This window comes from Leopardus geoffroyi, chromosome C2 (genome assembly GCF_018350155.1).
Source record: "Leopardus geoffroyi isolate Oge1 chromosome C2, O.geoffroyi_Oge1_pat1.0, whole genome shotgun sequence".
Taxonomy (NCBI): domain Eukaryota; kingdom Metazoa; phylum Chordata; class Mammalia; order Carnivora; family Felidae; genus Leopardus; species Leopardus geoffroyi.
In genome coordinates this window covers 158,548,789-158,570,727 of record NC_059333.1, presented here as the reverse complement: position 1 = coordinate 158,570,727, position 21,939 = coordinate 158,548,789, and the positions used below count along the sequence as shown (strand labels likewise).

The 21,939-nt window shown below is 36.8% G+C and overlaps 1 protein-coding gene across 5 annotated transcripts in view; it reads right to left on the bottom strand.

Annotated features, from left to right (window-relative positions):
* TOPAZ1 (testis and ovary specific TOPAZ 1) overlaps positions 1 to 21,939 on the bottom strand; it is a 107,295-nt gene that overhangs the window by 58,642 nt on the left and 26,714 nt on the right. For all 5 annotated transcript variants that reach the window (XM_045436791.1, XM_045436793.1, XM_045436790.1 and 2 more), the window contains 5 exons: positions 17,836 to 17,900; positions 13,454 to 13,590; positions 11,974 to 12,059; positions 11,121 to 11,246; positions 9,302 to 9,365 (listed from right to left, as the gene is read on the bottom strand). In XM_045436791.1, the coding sequence (XP_045292747.1) occupies positions 9,302 to 9,365; positions 11,121 to 11,246; positions 11,974 to 12,059; positions 13,454 to 13,590; positions 17,836 to 17,900 (478 nt within the window). The remainder of the gene's footprint in view (positions 1 to 9,301; positions 9,366 to 11,120; positions 11,247 to 11,973; positions 12,060 to 13,453; positions 13,591 to 17,835; positions 17,901 to 21,939) is intronic.

The window sequence follows — 21,939 nt, the reverse complement described above, 5'->3', positions numbered from 1 at the left end:
ATATAACTTCTCTTTTTAAAATAATCTCTCCTGGTTAAACTGTTGGGTGACAAAAGTTTAAAAATTGTGATGGCTTTTTATACAACCTGCTACATTGCTTGCCCCCCCCTCCCAATTTTTCATTGTGATAAAATACACATAATATAAAATTTACCATCTTCATTATTTTTTAATGTTTATTTATTTTTGAGACAGAGAGAAAGATTCAGAGTGTGAGCAGTGGAGGGGCAGAGAGAGAAAGGGAGACACAGAATCAGAAGCAGGCTCCAGGCTTCGAGCTGTCAGCACAGGGCCCAACACAGGGCTTGAACTCACAAACCATGAGATCATGACCTGAGCCAAAGTCAGACGCTTAACCAACTGAGCCCCAACCAACCCAGGTGCCCCACCGTCTTCATTATTTTTAAGTGTACCGTTCAGTGGTATTAAATACATTCAAAATGTTCATCCATCTCCATGAAATTTTTTCATCTTATAAAACTGAAACTCTATACTCATTAAACGATAATTCTCCCTTTTCACCTCCTCCTAGCCCCCCACAACCACCACTCTACTTTCCGTCTCTATGATTTTGACTATTCGAACTACATGACATAAATAGAATCACACAGTATTTGTCTCTTTGTGATGGACTGACTTCACTTAGCATAATGACCTCAAGGTTCATCCATCCATGTTGTAGCATGTGTTAGAATTTCCTCTTTTTAAGGCTGAATAATATTCTGCATGTATACACCACATTTTCCTAATCTATTAATCTGTCATGAATACTTGGGTTTCTTTACATTTTAGCTATTATAAATAATGCTGTTATGAACATGACTGTACAAGTATCTTTTGAGACCCTGCTCTTAGTTCTTTTGTGTATATACCTAGAAGAATTGCTGGGTCATATGGTAATTCTATTTTTAAGTTTCTGAAGAACTGCCATACTGTTTTCTATAGTGTGTGTACTATTTTACATTCTCACCAACGGTGCACAAGATTTCCAATTTCTATATATCCTAACACTTTATTTGATAGTAACCATCCTAATGCGTGTGAGGTGGTGTCACATGTAGTTTTATGTGCCCTTCCCTAATGACGTTAAGCATCTTTTTATGTGCTTATTGGCCATTTGTACATCTTCTTGGGAAAAACGTATGTTGAAGTACTTTACCTACTTTTCAATCAGGTTGCTTTTTTTTTGCTGTTGAGTTTTAGGAGTTCTCTGTATATTCTAGATATTAATCCATTGTTAGATATATGATTTGCCAATATCTTCTCCCATTCTGTGGGTTGCTGTTTTACTTTAGATACTGTATGTTAATGCACAAATTTTTAAAATTTTCATAAAGTCCAATTTGTTTATTTTTCTTTTGTTGTCTGTGTTTTTGGTGTCATACCTGAGAAATTACTGTGAAACCAATACTGTGGAGCTTTTGCCCTTAAGACTTCCAAGAGCTTTATTTTTGTACATTTTGTACATTAAGGTCTTTGATCCATTTTGAATTAATTTTTGTATACAGTGTTAGGTAAGGGTTTAATTTTATTCTTTTGCATGTTGGATAGCCAGCATTCCCAGCACCATTTGTTGAAAAAAACTATCCTTTCCCCATGAAGTAGTATTGGCACCATTGTCTAAAATCATTTGACCATATCCATGAGGGTTTATGTTTGGGCTTTCTATTCTATTCCATTGGTTTTATGTCTTTATGCCAGTACTACAGTTTTTGATTACTGTAGCTTTGTAGGAAGCTTTCAAGTCAGAAGTTTGATTCCTCAAGTTTTATTCTTTTTCAAGATTGCTCTTCGATATGCGGAGTTTAGGAAACAAAACAGATGAACATAAGGGAAGGGAAAGAAAAATAAGATAAAAACAGAGAGGGAGGTAAACCATAAGAGACTCCTAAATAGAAAGAACAATCTGAGGGTCGCTGGAGGCGAGCTGTGTGGGGTGATGGGCTAAGTAGGTAACGGGTATTAATGAGGGCGCTTGTTGGATTGAGCCCTGGGTGCTGTATGTAAGTGATGAATCACTGGGTTCTACTCTGGAAACGAATACTACACCAGTAAATCAATACTATGTTAACTAACTTGAATTTAAATAATAAATTTTAAAAAAAACTTGAAAAAAATGAAAATAAAAAAATTGTTTTGGTATTCCTTATAATAGATAGATTTTTCTATTTCTGCAGACAAACGTCATTGGGATTTTGATAGGGACTGCGCTGAATTTTAACAATATTAAGTCTTCCAGTCTGTGAACATGGAATGTGTTTCCACTAGTTTAGGTCTTCTTTAATTTCTTTCAGCAAAGCTTTGTAGATTTCATTAGACAAGGCTTTCACTTCCTTGGTTAACTCCTAAATATTTTATTTTTGATGCTATTGTAATTGAATGTTTTTATAGTTTCCTTTTCAGATTGCTCAAAAATGCAACTGATTTTTGCATGTTGATTCTATATCCTACTTTGCTGAATTCATATTTTAGTTCTTATAGGGTTGTTTTTTTTTTTTTTTTTGGTGTCAAATTTTTAGTACTTCTACATATAAGATCGTATCACTTGCAAGCAGAGATAATTTTGCTTCTTCCTTTCCAAAATGGATGCATTTCATTTCCTTGCCTTGCCTAATTACTCTGGCTAGACTATGTTGAACAGAGGTGATGAAAGTAGGTATCCTTGCCTTTGTTCCTGATCTTAAGGGAAAGAGTTTTCAGTCTTTCACCATTGAGCATGATATTTGCAATAGGTTTTCTATATACAGGTTTCCCTCATTCTCTGTAAGTTTGCTTTATCCACTTTACTTTTATGAAAGTCCTAGCTTAGTGTGCCTACCTTGTTTTATTGTACTTTGCTTTACTGTACTTTGCAGACACTGCATTTTTTTACAAATTAAAGATTTGTGGGAACCCTACATCAAGTAAACCTATTGGCACAATTTTTCCGATAGCACTTGCTCATTTCATGTCTGTATGTCACCTTTTGGTAATTCTTGAAATATTTCAAACTTTTTCATTATTACGTCTGTTGTGGTGACCTGTGATCAGTGTTTAGGACTAACGGAGGGCTTAGATGATGGTTAGAATTTTTTAGCAATAAAGTTTAACTAAGGTTCATATGCACATTGTTTTTTCCTATTACACACTTAACAGACTATAATATATAAATTTTATATTTACCAGGAAACAAAAAATTCATCTGACTTATTTTTTCTATATTCATTTTATTGCAGTGGTCTGGAACAGAACTCACAACATCTCTGAGGTATGCCTGTACCTATTTTCACTAACAGAGAAACCTAAAGAGGATTTTCACTTCTACAAAATGGTAACTGCTTCTCCACTTTATGTCACTTTGGCTTATGAAAGGTTTCCTAAGAACACTTTACTTTCAGATAGTGGGAGAAACTTATACAGCTTTTACATCAGTCTCCTCTTATTCCCAGTTTTTTGGAGTGTTTTTATCATGAAAGAATGTTGAATTTTACCACATGCTTTTTCTGCATCAATTGAAAGGAATATGTGGTTTTTCTCTTTCATTCTGTTAATGTGGTGTATTACTTTGATTTTGTATGTTGAACTATCCTTGCAATTCCAAAAATAAAATCCCACTTGGTCATGGTGTATAATCCTCTGAATGTGCTGCTGACTTTGGTCTGTTAGTATTCTGTTGAGGAATTTTTATCAGTTTCATAAAGGATACTGATTTGTAGTTTTCTTTAGTGTCTTTGCTTTGCTCGCTATCAAAATAATGACTAACTCAACCTCATAGAATGAGTAAGCACGTGTTCCCTCCTCTTCAACTTTCTGGGAAAGATTGAGAATAACTGCTATTGGTTCTTTTTTTTTCTTAACACTTATTTATTTTGAGAGAGAGAGAGAGAAAGTGCACACGTGGAGAGAGAAGGAGAGGGAGACTGGGGATCCAAAGCGGGCTCTGTGCTGACAGCAGAGAGCTTGATGCACGGCTTGAACCCACAAACCACCAGATCATGACCTGAGCTTAAGTCAGCTGCTTAACTGACTGAGCCACCCAGGCGTCCTGGTATTAGCTCTTTTCTAAATGTTTGGTAAAACTCACAAATGAAGCCATTGGGTGCAGGGATTATGTCAGGAGCCTTCTGATTACTGATTTAATCCCCTTACTAGTTATAGGTCTATTTGGATTTTGACATCACTTGGTCTTGGCAGGTTTTGGGTTTTTAGGAATTCGTTCATCTAGTTTTGTGTACAATTATTCATAGTATTCTTTTATAATTGTTTTTATTTTCTGTAGAATCATTAATGTCTTTCAGTTTTTATTTTAGTAACCTGAATATTCCTTTTTTCTTAGTCAATCTAGCTAAAGGTTTGTTCATTTTGATGGTTTAAGAACTAACTTTCAGTTTCACTGATTTTCTTTCTCATTGTTTTCTATTCTCTATTCCCTTTATCTCTGCTGTAAGTTTTATCATTTCCTTCCTTCTGCTAGCTTTGGGTTTAGTTTGTTTTTCTTTCTCTAGTTTCTTAAGTTGTAAAGGTAGGTTGTTGGTTTAAGATCTTCCTTGTTTCTTAATGTAAGCCTTTAAAGCCTTAAACTTCCTTCTTAGCAGCACGTTCCCTGCATCCCACATGTTTTGGTATGTTCTGCTTCATCTTCATTTGTCTCTAAGTTTTTTCTAATTTCTCCTTTGATATACCTGTTCAATTTCCACCATTTTGTGAATTTTCCAGTTTTCCTTCTGTTACTGATTTCTAATTTTATCCTATTGTAGTCACAGAAGACACTTTGTGCAATATGTATCTTTCAAAATCTGTTGAGACTTAATTTGTGGCCTAACATATTGTCTATCCTGGAAAATGTCCTATGTGTTCACGAAAAGAATGTGTATGCTATTGTTATTGGGTAGAATATTCTGTATATGTCTGTTAGACCTATTTGGTATATTGTGTCAAGGGTTCTTTTATCAGGTTGCTCAATACATTATTGTGAATTGGATACTGAAATCTCTATATTGGAAAACTGTCTCTAATTCTGTCAATTTTGCTTTATAGATTTTGATGGTCTTTAGGTATATAAATGTTTATAACTATTATATCTTCTTACTATATTGAAACTTTTTTTACTATATAATGTGTGAACTTAAGGTATACTCAGGTCTTTTCTGAGCCTTTCCCATGCATAGTCACTTTTTAGTTTTCTCCATAAATGGATACAGCAGTTGTTTTTGAATATCCTAGCCTCTAATTGTTCCCGTAAAGGAAAAAAGAGAAAAATGAAAGTGAGGATAAAAAAAAAAGGTTGCTAGCTCTTTAAATCCTCTGGAAGTCACTAGCAGGAAGGAGAGGGGCTTGCAAAAATGGGGAAAAGTGCAATAAGAGCTGCCCATCCCTTTGCACCTGTGATTAGAAGCAGCAATCAGCAATCTGAGTGTAGATCCCTGATAATTTGGGGGACAGCATCTTTCTTCCCCACTCTGGCTCTCACAAGCTGTGTGCAAACTGCTCCAGGAAGTCATGTGCAGCTGCCCATTAAATGGCTCTGATGAGGCATGGGCAGTTGTTACTGTGCTAAGAGCTGAAATGGACTGAAATTAACCCCAATTTATCCCTCAAGTCTTCTCATAGAAGTTGCAAACCTTCAATAGACTCTGGAGTTCTAAAACAGTTGTACCAGATTCTGCCAGTGCAGTTGTTATCTAGGTGGGAAGACAGATACATACACACACACACACATACACACACATCAAAGAAAGACAATGGCAGTGTTCTATAATAAAGGAGCATAAAGAGAACAACTAAATGTAATGACTGATCCTGATCTGGAGGGGAAAATGATATAAGAACATTATGGGTTACCTGACAGAATTTGAATACAAATGTAGATTAGACAAAAGTATTGTACCCAATGTTAAATTTACTGAGTTGATAAATGTGCCATGGTTACATAACAGGATATCCTGTTTTTAGGAAATATACACTGAAGTATTTAGGAGTAAAAAGCCATGATGCATGTAACCTACTTTTGGATGGTTCAGGGAAAAAAATGTTGTGTGTGCATGTATACCACACACATGCACACATATGCATATAAGGAGAGAAGGAGGGGGTATAGAGAGAATGAGTGCAAACATTAAAGTACGGATATGTGGGTATTCTTTGTATTATTTTAAGTTTTGCAACTTCCTGGAAATTTGAAATTATTTCTAAGTAAAACATTCAAAAATCACTTCCAGAAAGAGAATTTTATGTGTAAAATCAAATATAAAATATATAAAAGAGGACCTATGGATAAATAGGGGATGAGGAGTCCTACCCACTCGGTAACTTCCCCTGTGTACCAATGTAGGTTCTCTGTAGAGCCTGAGCAGTTAGACCTACACCTTATACCTGTGGTATTCGTTTCTCTTTCTAAAATGGTATCTAGTTATCCTAACATCATTCATTAAATGAGTCTTCCCTTACCAAACTCTCTGGTCTTTCTAAATATTAAAATTCTTTATATGTAATATTGGTTCTATTCTGAGCTATCTATTCTGTTCCACTGATCTAAGTTTCTGTTTTCACACCAAACATAATTTCCACAGGTTCTCACCAACTTTCATTCATTATAGGTCTTTATTTTTGTTCTCTGTATTTGTTGATTTTTATTTATTTGCTAATTATTTTTATCTTTTTTACATTCTAATAAGCCAAGAGCTTTATTTTTATTTATTTATTTTTTTTAATTTTTTTTTTTCAACGTTTATTTATTTTTGGGACAGAGAGAGACAGAGTATGAACGGGGGAGGGGCAGAGAGAGAGGGAGACACAGAATCGGAAACAGGCTCCAGGCTCTGAGCCATCAGCCCAGAGCCTGACGCGGGGCTCGAACTCACGGACCGCGAGATCGTGACCTGGCTGAAGTCGGACGCTTAACCGACTGCGCCACCCAGGCGCCCCGCCAAGAGCTTTATTGATGCAGTAGGCACTTTACAATGAACCCAAGAGAGCCCCATCTTCCCAGGGATGTGTGTACAAATCCTGGAAGTTTTACTACTTCAAAAAAACAAGGCTCTGCCTTTTATCACAGCCCTTGGATCTGTTCCTGCTCAGATAGTCCCTCCTCCATTTTAAATAGGCAGAGCACACACGTACACCTGGCCAAGATGCGCCAGCCACTCCAGCAGGCAGTTACAACATCGGTTCTGTGTTACTTGCGGACAAAGGCATAGACTATCAGATCCTACAAAGGATTTAAGAAACAGATGACTTCTCCCTCCACCTTGAAAATAAAATACACTTCAGCGGATGCATGTCCTGAAATAGTTTAGCTGGGAATTCCTAGGAAGATGGTCCAGTGTCAATCCCTTCTTCATCAGCCTGTGCATCCAAAATTCTTCTCAAGATAAGACGAGTCCTTTTTTTTTTCTTTTTAAAGTCTTTCTTGCTGTGAGAATTCATAATGGAGCCTAGTCCTCCTACTGCTAATGCCTTTTCATGCCATTGGGGTAACACTGCGCTGCTGTTTTCTGTGGGCTTCTCAAACCCTTTATAAATGTACTTCATTGGCAAGTCAATGCCATTTCTGTCCAGTGAATGCACAGCCTGCTCAATTGCTCTGCTCTTAAAATCTGTAAGTACTTTCGGCACCATGCTCTGGGACCATTCCTTCACGGCCTGATTCTTGGTGCTGATGGGACAGTTCTGCAAGGCTGCACGGAATGCTCGAAGCACGCCCTCTTGCTGCAGCAGGCCATCCGCCTCACCAGGGTCTGGGCATGGTCTGGCCACCGCTGCCTCCTCCTGCTTGCCCAGGAATCTGCTCTCATCAAACTTGTCGATGTCCACCCAATGGAAGTTCTGGGCCGTGGCAGGGAGTCAGAGCCTGCTCAGCCGGCTCGGCTCCGGGTCCTGCCCCGGCTCTACACCGCTTGGCACTGGCTCAGGGGCAAGAAGCGGCTGCCAGGGGCCTCCTCCACCTCCTCCGTGCACAGACGCTGCCACCCATCCCTATATTTGTTGTTTTAAAACTAAATTCAAATATATTTCTCCTGATACACTAGATGTTTACACAATCAGAATTACAATTTTGGGAGTTTTCCTGTTTGTTTTTTTTTTCATGTCATCCACTTTTCTTCCACATCTCATGCTATGGAATTACTTCTGGAATATACATGTTCATTGATATCTAATCATGCAGCTTCTCCCATCAATGCCTTGGTGATGGGTACATTCTCTATATAGGCTCCTACTACTTCTCCCTTGCCTACTTCCTCCTTACTGTAAGAGTAAGTTCAGTCATAGCAGTTCCCTCAGACGCTTCCTTTAATCCTTGGGGAGATGATGTCACTCAGCAAAACAAATAATAAACTTGTCAGAAATTTTGTTTTTAACCAAATGAGATTTCAAGCTGATGAATATGCAGCTAACATGCTCTATTGCCATGATACTATGTGGCTTGGGTGGCTGTGTCAGCGTGACAAATATAAATAAGCTTGGTCCCTTCCTCTTGACACTCAAGGTATAGTAGGGGGAGACGGTGACAGAGAATGGGATGAGGCAGTAGAGTCAGATAACGGCTGACAGAGGAGGCAACCCTATTTCCTATGACTAAAACTTGCGAGATAAATAGGTCTTTGCTGTGGGGAAGAGGGATGAAAGAAAGGCATCCCAGAGAGACAGCAGGGACAGCAGTGGCTCTGATATTATAACACAGCCTGTCCTGCTTAGGGAACCGAACAGAACTCAGTATGGATGGTGCATCGGCCTCAAGGGGTAAGCGTTAAAAGAGAAGGATAAAGACGTAGGGAAGATCTAGTTTCTGAAACATCCCTTCAGAAAGATTTTAAGCCAATTATCTATGTTACATTTTTGTCTTACACACATACATAAAATTTCTATCTATATCATGCAATTTGGTTTTAGAAAATGATAGTGCTAGGTGGATTATAATTTTTTAGTAACCAAAATGCCATACTTATTTTTTTTTTTCAATGTTTATTTATTTTTGGGACAGAGAGAGACAGAGCATGAACAGGGGAGGGTCAGAGAGAGAGGGAGACACAGAATCGGAAACAGGCTCCAGGCTCTGAGCCATCAACCCAGAGCCTGACGCGGGGCTCGACCTCACGGACCGCGAGATCGTGACCTGGCTGAAGTCGGACGCTTAACCAACTGCGCCACCCAGGCGCCCCGCCATACTTATTTTTAATCATTTGTAACACCAATAGAGCCACTCTAAGGCATTGAGTTTTCATACTTACAAGTATTGAATTTACTTTCAAACTATAAGATACAATTGCACATTGCTTGAAATACTCACATTCTTGAATTTATAGTAATCATCCCTGTCTCATACCTGCACGTTGTAGCAAACACAGCTCGTTGATGCTTATATATTTCTTAAACACATCCATACAAACCTACAAGTAATGAAAAATATAACGTTACCTTTTTATATTTCATAAAGAGGACAAAATTTCAATCCTATCTTTCTGCTTATTCTCAAAGTGAACTTAAAGCAATGGAATAAAAAAACTGATGTTGGTTAACTCACAGATTTGAAATGTATACTGAATTCACTATAAAAACTTAATTTTACAGATGTTCTGACAAAGAAATAGTCAAGGAAATAGCAAGATTAGCAAGTAATTGGGGAGGGAAGGAAATTCCTGAATATTCAAAATTAAAAAAAAAACTTAGGGGCGCCTGGGTGGCGCAGTCGGTTAAGCGTCCGACTTCAGCCAGGTCACGATCTCGCGGTCCGTGGGTTCGAGCCCCGCGTCAGGCTCTGGGCTGATGGCTCAGAGCCTGGAGCCTGTTTCCGATTCTGTGTCTCCCTCTCTCTGCCCCTCCCCCGTTCATGCTCTGTCTCTCTCTGTCTCAAAAATAAATAAACGTTGAAAAAAAAAAAAATTAAAAAAAAAAAAAAAACTTATTTAGGCATTTAAAAAATAGCCATTTACTGACTCAAGGATAAACACATTGACCAATGGATTAGAACAAAGAGCCTAGAAACAGACCCACTCATATATAATTAGCTGATTTATGACACAGTGACCCTGAAGTGCAACAGGGGAAAAGGATGGTTTTTTTAAGTAAATGGTGTTGGCTTACAAAGGGATAACCTCATGTGGAAAAAATATTTATCTTGACCTTGTTTTCACATGAAAACCAAAAATCAATTCCAGGTGGCTTTGTGTTCTAAATGCCAAGGTAAAACAACAGACCTTTTAAAGGAAAAAATATGAGAACATCTTCATGATCTTGGCAAAGATTTCTCCAACAGGATGCAAAAAGTTAACACCGTAAAAAGATCGACAGAATCGGACTACGTAGAAATTAAGAAGTTCTGTTTACCAAAAGACACCTTAAGAGGGTGAAAAGGCAAACTTTACAGTAGTAAAAGTTATCTGCTATACACATACTCAATAAAGAACTTATACCCAGAATATATAAAGAATTCTTAAGGTATATAAGAAAAAGACAATCCCATAGAATATAGGCAAAATATTTAGAGATTTCCAAAAAGAGTGTATCCAAGTGTCCAATAATGATTTTGAAAGATGCTCAGCTTCGTAAGTCATCAAGGAAGACATCACTCCCCACTCACTAGAATGGCTAAAATTAAAATACCAAGAGCTGGTAATGCTATGAAGCAAGCTGAACTCTCAGACATTGCTGGTGAAAAAGTGTAATTGGGCAGACCACCTTGGAAATCTGTTTGGTACTATCAACTAACATTGAATATATGCAGATCCTATGACTCAGCAATTCCAGTTTTAAGTATAACCCATCAGAAAGTACACATATGTTCACCAAAAGACACATGAAAGAACACTGATAACATCACTACTGTAATTCCCAAATTCAGAAATCCAATGAATCAAAAGTAATATTTATCAATAAAATAAATTTTGATATACTCACAAAATGGAATATTCAATATTACAATGAGAAAGAAATGTTTATAATTAAATAAAAAAATATAGATGAATCTCAAAAATATTGAGCAAAAAGAAGCCAGAAACAAAAGAATACAGATTGTATGATTTATTTAAAGCCCAAACCAGACAAACCTCATCTATGCTATTAGGCGTTAATGAAAATCTGACTTAAAACATATAACTGAGATAATCTGAAAACAGTCTCTACTTCAAAGACTTTACATATTTTACCTTTTCATCCCCTTGCTCAGGCACATGAGCAAACTTGCATTGTGATCGCTCACAGCCACGTAATGTATTAAAATGAAATTTGCAGTATCTATGGGGTAGCATCAACCCTAGGGGCTTCTGGAACACCTAGAAAATTAAACAAATTTTCTTTCTGTGTTAATTGTAAAAAAATACCATAATCAGGTAAGAAAGCATTTGAAGGAACCAGAAATTATACCCCAAACTGCACCAAGACAAATTGCTTGCTGACTTGATAAAAAAATAAAACTCCCAACTTAATTTATATTTTTAAAAATAATGAAAAAAAACAACTCAAAGTGGTTTGTCTGACTTTTTGCAATATTTTGAAAATACTCCATCAAAGTTACTACTGTTTTACTTTACATGTTTTTAAAAGTTTTACATCCCCTCCCTTTCTCACATACGTGCTCTGTTTGCTTTTACAAAAAGTTAGTCCTATTTACAATATGTACCATGTTTCAGATGCATTTATTTAGAACTCAGATTTTCCTTAGCTTTTCTGATTAACAGAAAGAGAAATGACAGATTCAAAATATATACAACAAACTTTTCCTATAAAAAGCTTTAAATCACTAGTTTTCTCTTCTATCACCAGGAACTATCCATCCTGTATTTTCTGTTTTGGATATCCCCTCTCCACCCTGCCTGCCCAGCCTTCTGCTTTCAACTTCTTACATTATACGTGAATATCCTCTGAGTTACTACTCATTTTCTGCTTCTCATCACCAAGTGTCATTCAAACTCTGTAAACGTCCAGAAGTGCTTAACAAATGATAGGGAAATACAACCAAAATATGTGCTTTGTAAGATTTTTTTTAAATGGGGGACTTACCCCTACATTTTTTTCCCTCTTAAATATTTCACAAGTTTCAGGATTCTGCAGCTTTAAGAGAGAATGTTTTCCTGGAAATCTGAAATCTAGAAATGATTAAAAATCACATCAAATACCAATATGTTATAGCTTCTTCCCTTCATAACAATGAACAGATGACTACTACTATCTGCTTTAAAGTTTCACTTTGGACTACTCATACTCAGTTCACAGACTATGCTGCCATGTGTATCCTGTGAAATTATTTACATCTTTGGTGCTCCTTAAGTATTTCTAGGCCTAACTGTAAAATTTTAAACTCATTTTAAATGAAGATACTTTCTTAAAAGCCTTAAAACAGCAGCACTGAACACTGCACTCCAATGACAGTCTCCATGTTAAACAAATATGATAGACAATTAAAATCTCTAAGTAAATTACTGACAAACCTAAGTGTTATGAAATGAATCCCACAAATTCATATGTTCAAGCCCTAAACCTCAGTGTGACTTTATTTGAAGATAGGGTCTTTTACAGAACTAATTAAGGTTAAATGGGGTCATAAGGAAGAGACCCTGAGCTGATGGAATTAATGCTCTTATAAGAGACAGCAGAGAGCTTGCTCTCTCTCCATGCACATGCACCAAGGAAAAGCCATGTGAGGACTTAGCAAGAAGGCAGCCATCTGTAAGCCAGGAAGAGAGCTAGAAACTAGACCCTGCCAGAACCCTGATCTTAAGACTTCTAGCCTCCAGAACCGTGTGAAATAAATTTCTGTTGTTTAAGCCATCTAGTCTGTGGTATTTTATTATGGCTGCCTGAGCTGACTAATATACCAGGCACCCTATTCCTTAATGTTGGTCTGTTAAAATGAGAATTAGGACATCTGGAAATGTTTTTTTCTAAAGATATTTTATTTTTTTATTTTAAATAATTTCATTTTTCAGTTGGCAGCATTCAGACAGAATTTGGAAAAAGCTGAAGTTTCTGCTGCATAGTTTTGCTGTAATTTCCATTATAAAATCTGTTAAGGCTTTTTAAGATAAAACACACAATCATCTGGACATGCTGCAGTCCTACACGACACCAGGAAGCACGAAGTCAACAACAGGAAGGGACAATTAGGTGTGAGCTACACAAAGAAAATTTATTGTTTCCAAATTCATTCCTCAATCTAGCTTATTTTGTTCAAAAGCTTTATGGATTTTCAAAAAAACTAACACAAATTTTAAAATACATTATAATTCTAAAATATTCAACTAAAATATGAATATTTTAGGTACATCCTATAATTTATTTGCACTACAACTATCACGTAAGTACAGATATTTAAGAAATTGTTCCATCAAAAGTATTAAGTAAAGGTATACAAACTTCCTAATTTTAACATATTCTAGGCTGGTTTTGATTTTTTTAACCTTTTTTGTTTTTGCTGAAAAAAATCTCCCACATAATTTCTATACTACCAAAAGCCAACATAATTATATTAAGAAAATAGTACCATTCATCCAGGGCTTCAGTAATATGTCTTCTTGATGAGCACTTAGATTCAAAGGTGGCACTAATAAGCACAGAGGTTTGGGGGCCAATGTTGATAACTGACATTCACCAACCATCTCTGAATTTTTAGGATCTTTGCTGTATGAGCAGAAAAAAACAAAATCAGAATTTAAATTTATTCTAAAACCTTTAAAGTAATGAGAATCGAGTGGAAACACAACCTAACACTATGTATATACTATATACCATGCGGTATACTATTACCATACTATGATTCTTCATTATTTTCAGTAAGCGTTCCTGCCTTCTTACATAGAAAACCAATGCACGTTGAATGGCCAGGGTAGAGGCAGGAGTAAGGTGGTTGGGTTAAAACTAGAGCAGAATACTTTTTTAAAAAAATTTTTTTAATTTTTTTTTTTTAACGTTTATTTATTTTTAAGACAGAGAGAGAGTATGAACGGGGGAGAGTCAAAGAGAGGGAGACACAGAATCCGAAACAGGCTCCAGGCTCTGAGCTGTCAGCACAGCGCCTGACGCGGGGCTTAAACTCACGGACCGCGAGATCATGACCTGAGCCGAAGTCGGCCACCCAACTGACTGAGCCACCCAGGTGCCCCCCCCAAAATTTTTTTTTTAAATCTTTATTCACTTTTGAGAGACAGAGCGAGACAGAGCATGAGTGGGGTTGGGGCAGAGGGAGAGGGGCAGACACAGAATCCAAAGCAGGCTCCAGGCTCTGAGCGGTCAGCACAGAGCCCGACACGGGGCTCGAACCCATGAACCATGAGATCATGACCTGAGCCGAAGTTGGACGCTCAACTGACCAAGCCACCCAGCTGCCCTGAGCAGAATACTTTTGATCATGCCAGACAAAATGTCCAAGGAGACACTGAGCTGGCATTCTAACAGAAAAGATTATCCAATTATTCTATTGATAGTATAGTGAACAAAGAATGAGTTATAAATTAATTCTTTGGGATAAGTATATTTAATAAATTTATACATGTACTTGAGAGCTTCCTTTGGGAAGAAGGTATAAAAAATTTACTGTCCTTGGTTGCTGATTTAAACAGTTTCAACTAGGGACACCTGGGTGGCTCAGTCAGTTAAGCATCTGACTTTGGCTCAGGTCATGATCTCACAGTTTGTGAGTTTGAGCCCTGTGCTGGGCTCTGGGCTGATAGCACAGAGCCTGGAACCCTCTTGGAGTTCTGTGTCTCCCTCTCTCTCTGCCCCTCCGCTGTTTACTCTCTCTCTCAAATATAAATAAACATTAAAAAAGTAAAAAAAATAGGGGCGCCTGGGTGGCACAGTCGGTTAAGCGTCCGACTTCAGCCAGGTCATGATCTCGCGGTCCGTGAGTTCGAGCCCCGCGTCAGGCTCTGGGCTGATGGCTCAGAGCCTGGAGCCTGTTTCCGATTCTGTGTCTCCCTCTCTCTCTGCTCCTCCCCCGTTCATGCTCGGTCTCTCTCTGTCCCAAAAATAAATAAACGTTGAAAAAAAATAAATAAATAAACAAAAATAAACAGTTTCAACTCTATTTTAATATGTGAGATCCTATATAACCAATTTTAGAAAAACTTAAAAAGAGTTTGCTGGACAAAGCAGGAAAGAATATCCAATGGAATGAAGACAGTCTCTTCAGCAAGTGGTGCTGGGAAAACTGGACAGTGACATGCAGAAGAATGAACCTGGACCACTTTCTGACACCATACACAAAAATAAACTCAAAATGGATGAAAGACCTCAGTGTAAGACAGGAAGCCATCAAAATCCTCGAGGAGAAAGCAGGCAAAAACAAAAACCTCTTTGATCTTGGCCGCAGCAACTTCTTACTCAACACATCTCCGGAGTCAAGGGAAACAAAAGCAAAAATGAACTACTGGGACCTCATCAAAATAAAAAGCTTCTGTACAGTGAAGGAAACAATCACCAAAACTAAAAGTCAACCGACAGAATGGGACAAGATATTTCCAAATGACATATCAGATAAAGGGCCAGTATCCAAAATCTATAAAGAACTCAACACCCCCCCCAAAAAAAATCCAGTGAAGAAATGGGCAAAAGACTTGAACAGACACTTCTCCAAAGAAGACATCCAGATGCCCAACCGACACGTGAAAAAATGCTCAACATCACTCATCATCAGGGAAATACAAATCAAAACCACAATGAGATACCACCTCACACCTGTCAGAATGGCTAACATTAACAACTCAGGCAACAACAGATGTTGGCGAGGATGCGGAGAAAGAGGATCTCTTTTGCATTGTAGGTGGCAATGCAACCTGGTGCAGCCACTCTGGAAAACAGTATGGAGGTTCCTCAAAAAACTAAGAATAGAACTACCCTATGACCCAGCAATTGCACTATTAGGCATTTATCCACGGGATATAGGTGTGCTGTTTCGAAGGGACACACGCACCCCCATGTTTATAGCCGCACTATCAACAATAGCCAAAGTTACGGAAAGAGCCCAAATGTCCATTGATGGATGAATGGATAAAGGATAAAGAAGATGTGGTATATATATATATATATATATATATATATATATATATATATATATATATATACAATGGAGTGTTACTCGGCAATCAAAAAGAATGAAATCTTGCCATTTGCAACTACGTGGATGGAACTGGGGAGTATTATGCTAAGTGAAATTAGTCAGAGAAAGACAAAAATCATATGACTTCACTCACATGAGGATTTTAAGAGACAAAACCGATGAACATAAGGGAAGGGAAACAAAAGTAATATAAAAACAGGGAGGGGGACAAAACAGAAGAGACTCATAAATATTGAAAACAAACTGAGGGTTACTAGAGGGGTTGTGGGAGGGGGGATAGGCTAAATGGGTAAGGGGCACTAAGGAATCTACCTGAAATCATTGTTGCACTATATGCTAACTAATTTGGATGTAAATTTTTAAAAATAAAAAATTAAATTAAATTAAATTAAATTAAATTAAATTAAAATAAAAATTAAACCCCCCCCCCCCAAAAAAAAAGAGTTTTCTGGAGTTTCACTTACCTAGAAAAGGAAATAACTTAAGCAAGGGGGAGAGGAGGAAGTATCTCAAAGCTGACTAACAGACAACTAATAGATAAGGAAATCAGTTTTTTGGAGAAAGATCTCTCAGATAATATATTTTATCTTCAAAACAATTCTAACAAGCTTTTTCAGCTGGGGTTCCCTGGACCAGTGGAGAGTAAAAATAGAAAAGGGTCCCACACTTACAACAGTTGAAACTTACTAGCATTGACGGGGCTAAAAAATTACACAGAAAATAAAGATACTTATCTTTTCAACTTGGGACATAGTTAGTATGTGCATTCGATAATAACCTCCCTCAAAACAAAAGCAATAACATACAATAAACAAATAAGAATTATGGAATTTTACAGATGGAAGAGATGATCTAGTAAAACTCTTTTTGTTTTTGATTGGATGACTGAAGCCAAGGGTAATGTAGTGACTTCAATGTCAACATTCCTGGTCATTATGATACATCCAAAATCATGATAAAACTCTGCAGGCTGCAATGACACTATTTAGTTTGTAAGCAAAATGCTTTCAGTAGAATAAAAAAGTTAAATTGACATTTTTTTCCTTTAAAAATTTTCAAATGGTCATGAATCATACTGGGTTTCTGTGCCAATCTAATTCTTACCTAGCTTTTCCTTAATACAATGGTTCTCAAACTTGAGCACATCTTAGGACTAGCTAAGGGGCGCTGTTGAAACACAGACTGATGGGCTCCATCTCCAGAGTTTCTGATTTAGCAAATCAGGGATGGGACCAAATAAATTGCATTTCTGACTCATTCCCAGATGCTGCTGCCACTACAAGAATCACACTTTGAAAACTATGTCTTAACATAAAAAGACTTGAACATATTTGTCACCTGATTTGAGTGTACCTTGCCTCAACAGCAAAATGGGAGTGCAGGATGGTCAGGTGATCTCCAAGGTATCTTCCAACTCTAAGTTTTGTATTTGCATATATTCTAGTGAGTGTACTGTAACTTGCAGTACTCATGACCACAACCATGTCGGATACCTGCAAACTGCAATATTCATCTGATTGCAGCTGCTTTTACCTTCACAAATGTCATGTACACATTCTTTTTTCTTTTATCACTACTCTTTACTCCTTCCTTGAAAAATATTTTAATGGCACAAAAATCTTTGTGACAGCTTTAAGGTAACCTGCAGTATCGCTGACATCTGTGTGTACCTGATACACCAATTTAATAATACCCATATATGGCTTACGGCATAGTGGCCCAAGTACATAAAGCAGAGAATGAAAAACACACTCAAAATACAAATTATTTGACTATTTTAAAGTTACATAATTAAAAATGTTACAGACCTTTTGCAAACTTCAAAAATATTTTCTTTTTCTTCTTTAACAGTCACCTCTTCCGAAAATCTATGCTATAAGGAGATTATGGTTAAAAAGTACAAGTGAGTATCTCTGTATTCCATATTAAGCTGAGGCTTACCAGACATATTAGAATTTATTAGATGTTAATTAAACCACCACCTGATGGCCAACCAAAAACACAACTCTGTATTATTTAAAATAATGAATATTGACTTAAAAATTCCACTGTTGCTTAAGAAAAAAACTAATAGAAATAATATATTTTCTCAGCTTTTGACATCACTTTTAATTATACAGGCTGTCATTTAAAGTTATTATGAACAATTAAAGTTACATTTGTTTTCTTTCAGATAAAAAGCTTCAAATGATTTTTATATTTATGAACATGAATTTATTTTTCTCATTAGAAGTATCTATATGGGGTGCCTGGGTGGCTCAGTCGGTTAAGCATCGGACTTCGGCTCAGGTCATGATCTCGTGGATCATGAGTTCAACCCCTGTGTCAGGCTCTGTGCTGACAATTTGGAGCCTGCTTTCAATTCTCTGTCTCCCTCTCTCTCTCTTCCCCCGCTGCTCACACTCTGTCTCTCTTAAAAATAAATTTTAAAAAAATGTAAAAAGGAAGTATTTGTATGTATTTTATATATCACTATACTTAAAACATTTCACATTAGTGTTCTGGAATTGTGACTTTCCAATTATAAGAAAGTTCTAAATGCTTAAACATTAAACTTTTGAAAAAACAGGCAAGCACCAAGACAACAAACCTCCAAATCACCTATCATTTGAGCAGAGATAACCATTTAATATCTTACTTTAGGGGCGCCTGGGTGGCGCAGTCGGTTGAGCGACCGACTTCAGCCAGGTCACAATCTCACGGTCCGTGAGTTCGAGCCCCGCGTCAGGCTCTGGGCTGATGGCTCAGAGCCTGGAGCCTGTTTCCGATTCTGTGTCTCCCTCTCTCTCTGCCCCTCCCCCATTCATGCTCTGTCTCTCTCTGTCCCAAAAATAAATAATATCTTACTTTATATCTTTCAAGTCTTTTCAATTTTAAAAAATTATTTTTTAATTATTAAACATTTTTCCAGTCTTATTGAGAATTAATTGATACATATTATGGTATAAGTTTAAAGCATACAGCACGATGGTTGGGTTTATATATATTGTCAGATCATTACAACTGGTTCAGCTAACATCCATCTTTTCACAGAGATACAGCAAAAAGAAGAAAACAAGAAAAAAATTTTCTCCCTGTGATAAGAACTCTGAAAATGTACTCTCTTAGCAACTATTCTTTTTTAAAGTACATAATCACACATTACATAATGATACACGCTGCATATACTATTGTCACGAAGAAAATTAGAAAAATCAAGTGAGAAACATAAATCAACAAATACAAAAATATACTATGTTCCTGAATGAGATTAAAAAAAATTATTTTTAAGTGTTTATTTATTTTTGACAGAGAGACAGACAGAGTGCGAGCTAAGGAGGGCAGAGAGAGAGGGAGACACAGAATCCGAAGCAGGCTCCAGGATCTGAGCTGTCAGCAGAGCCTGATGCAGGGCTCAAACCCACCAGCAGTGAGATCATGACCAGAGCTGAAGTCCGACACTCAACCAACTGAGCCACCCAGGGCCCCCTGAATGAGATTATTAAATGTAAAGATGTTAGTTCTCCCTAAATTAATTCATACACTTTAAAAAGTACTTTACATGTGAGTTTAAAGAACTCTTAGGAAAATAAAAGAACAGCCAAAAAATATTTTAGATTTATAACACATTTCAGAATCTTTTAAAGTAAGCGTTCCTTGTTTTATTTTTATTTTGCTTGCCATTTTTATTTTTCAAATAACTGACAATATGGTATCAGTAAAAGGACCTGGGCAATCAATGAAACAAAAGAGAAGGAATAGTTCCATACATAAAAATTTGAAAAATTTAAAGATAGCATTTGAAATTTGTGAAAAAATGATTCAATAAATGGAAGTAGAACAACAGTCTAGCTAACTGGATAGAAAATAAGTTTGGTACCAACTCACCATATGTCAAAATACTTTTTAGGTTCATTAAAGACTTAAATACAAAAAATATCAGAAATAGCAAAAACAAAATAGAGGTATAATTTGGAGGGTGGAGAAAGACTAAGCATGATACCAGAAGCAGAAACCATAAATTATGATACCAACAGGTGTGAATATACATATGTTAGATATTTTCTTATGCTGGAGAATACAAAGCATACAAAAGCCATTTGTCAAAAAAAATTTTTTTAAAGGTTACATTGTTTCTACCTTCTTTCTCCTAAGATAAATTTTAGATTCAGATAGATAAAAAATTCAAACATAATAAAAAACAACAGAAAAAAACACCAGGAGGAAATACAGAAGAAAAATTTTAAACCTTGAAATGGGGAAGAGCTTCATTAGAATACCCAGTGCTCATCACAAGAAGTGCGCTCCTTAATACCCATCAGCCACTTAGCCCATTCCCCTGCCCATCTCCCCTCCAGTAACCCTCAGTTTGTTCTCTACAGCTAAAGTCTGTTTTATGGTTTGCCTTTCTCTCTTTTCCCTCCTCCCCCCACCCAGGTTCATTTGTTTTGTTTCTTAAATTCCACATGAGTGAAATCATATGGTATTTGTCCTCCTATGATGGACTTACTTTGTTTAGCCTAATACTCTAGAGCTCCATCCATGTCATTTCAAATGGTAAGATTTCATTCTTTTTATGGCTGAGTAATATTCCATTGTATATATACACAACTTCCTCATCCATTCATCAGTCAACGGACATTTGGGTTCTTTCTATAATTTGGGTATTGCTGATAATGCCGCTATAAACATTGGGGTGCATGTATCCCTTCAAATCAGTATTTTTGTACCCTCTGGGTAAATACCTAGCAGTAAAATCGCTGGATCATAGTGTAGTTCTATTTCTAACGTTTTGAGGAACCTTCATACTGTTTTCCAGAGTGGCTGCACCAGGTTGCATTCCCACCAACAACGTAAGAGGGTTCCCCTTTCTCTGAATCCTCGCCAACATCTGTTGTTTCTTGAGCTGTTAATTTTACCCATTCCGACAGGTGTGAAGTGATATCTCATTTGTATTTCCCTGATGATGAGTGATGTAAGAATATATTTAATACATGAAAAGTTCCTACAACTAAAAAAACCAAAATCTCAGAAGAAAAATGGGCAAAGAACATAAAAAGGAAGTTCATAAAAAATGTAAATGGCCTTTAAATATACTAAAAGATGCTTAACTAGTCTCATAAGAGGAAAGCAAATTAAAACTAAAAGTCATTTGTAAAAATAGACAGATGGGACAAAATTTTAATACTCAGTTGGTTAGTGTGTGGGGAGAAAACTGGCATTCTTACCCAATGTTGCTGAATGTATAAATCACAGTCATCTTTATGTAGGCCAATCTGACAATTCTACTTCTAAGAATTAATCCAAAAATGCTTGCACATATACAAAATGCCTTATGTTCAAGGGTACATAATGCAGCAATATTTAAATTGCAAAAAATGGGAACAAAGCAAGTGTCCACCAACAGTGGAAGTTGTTGAATAGAGTATATCCATACAGTGGATAATTATACAATTAGAAAAACAGGGCATAATTACATACATTGAAAGGAAACAATCTCCATTATATATTTAGTTTAAAAGGCAAGATAAAGAATGGTATGCTACCGTTTGTATAAAATTAAAAAGAATAAACAATACATCCGCTTTGAGAAATGGCAGAGTATGTCTTATTGGGATAATCCTCTTGCAGTTAACAATTCTAAACCCTAGATAAAATATAAAAAAAGTCACTGGAAAGATATGAAAAGCAGGCAGAATCTGGAGCGAAGTCTCCACTTGGAAAGAAGGAATAGTACTGATCAGCTCTTCTGCTTTCATGGTTTTATTCCTGAAGGCAGGCCCTAGTTGGAATCACCCGGGAAGGCCAAGAACTTGCCTTGCTGAAACAATGAACTGGAAGGCTAAATTTAGGACATAGTCAGAAACTGGGAAATAAGGATGAGAATCCAGGAAGGGAAAGAACCTAAGACAGGAAACCCTGAAATCTGGCTA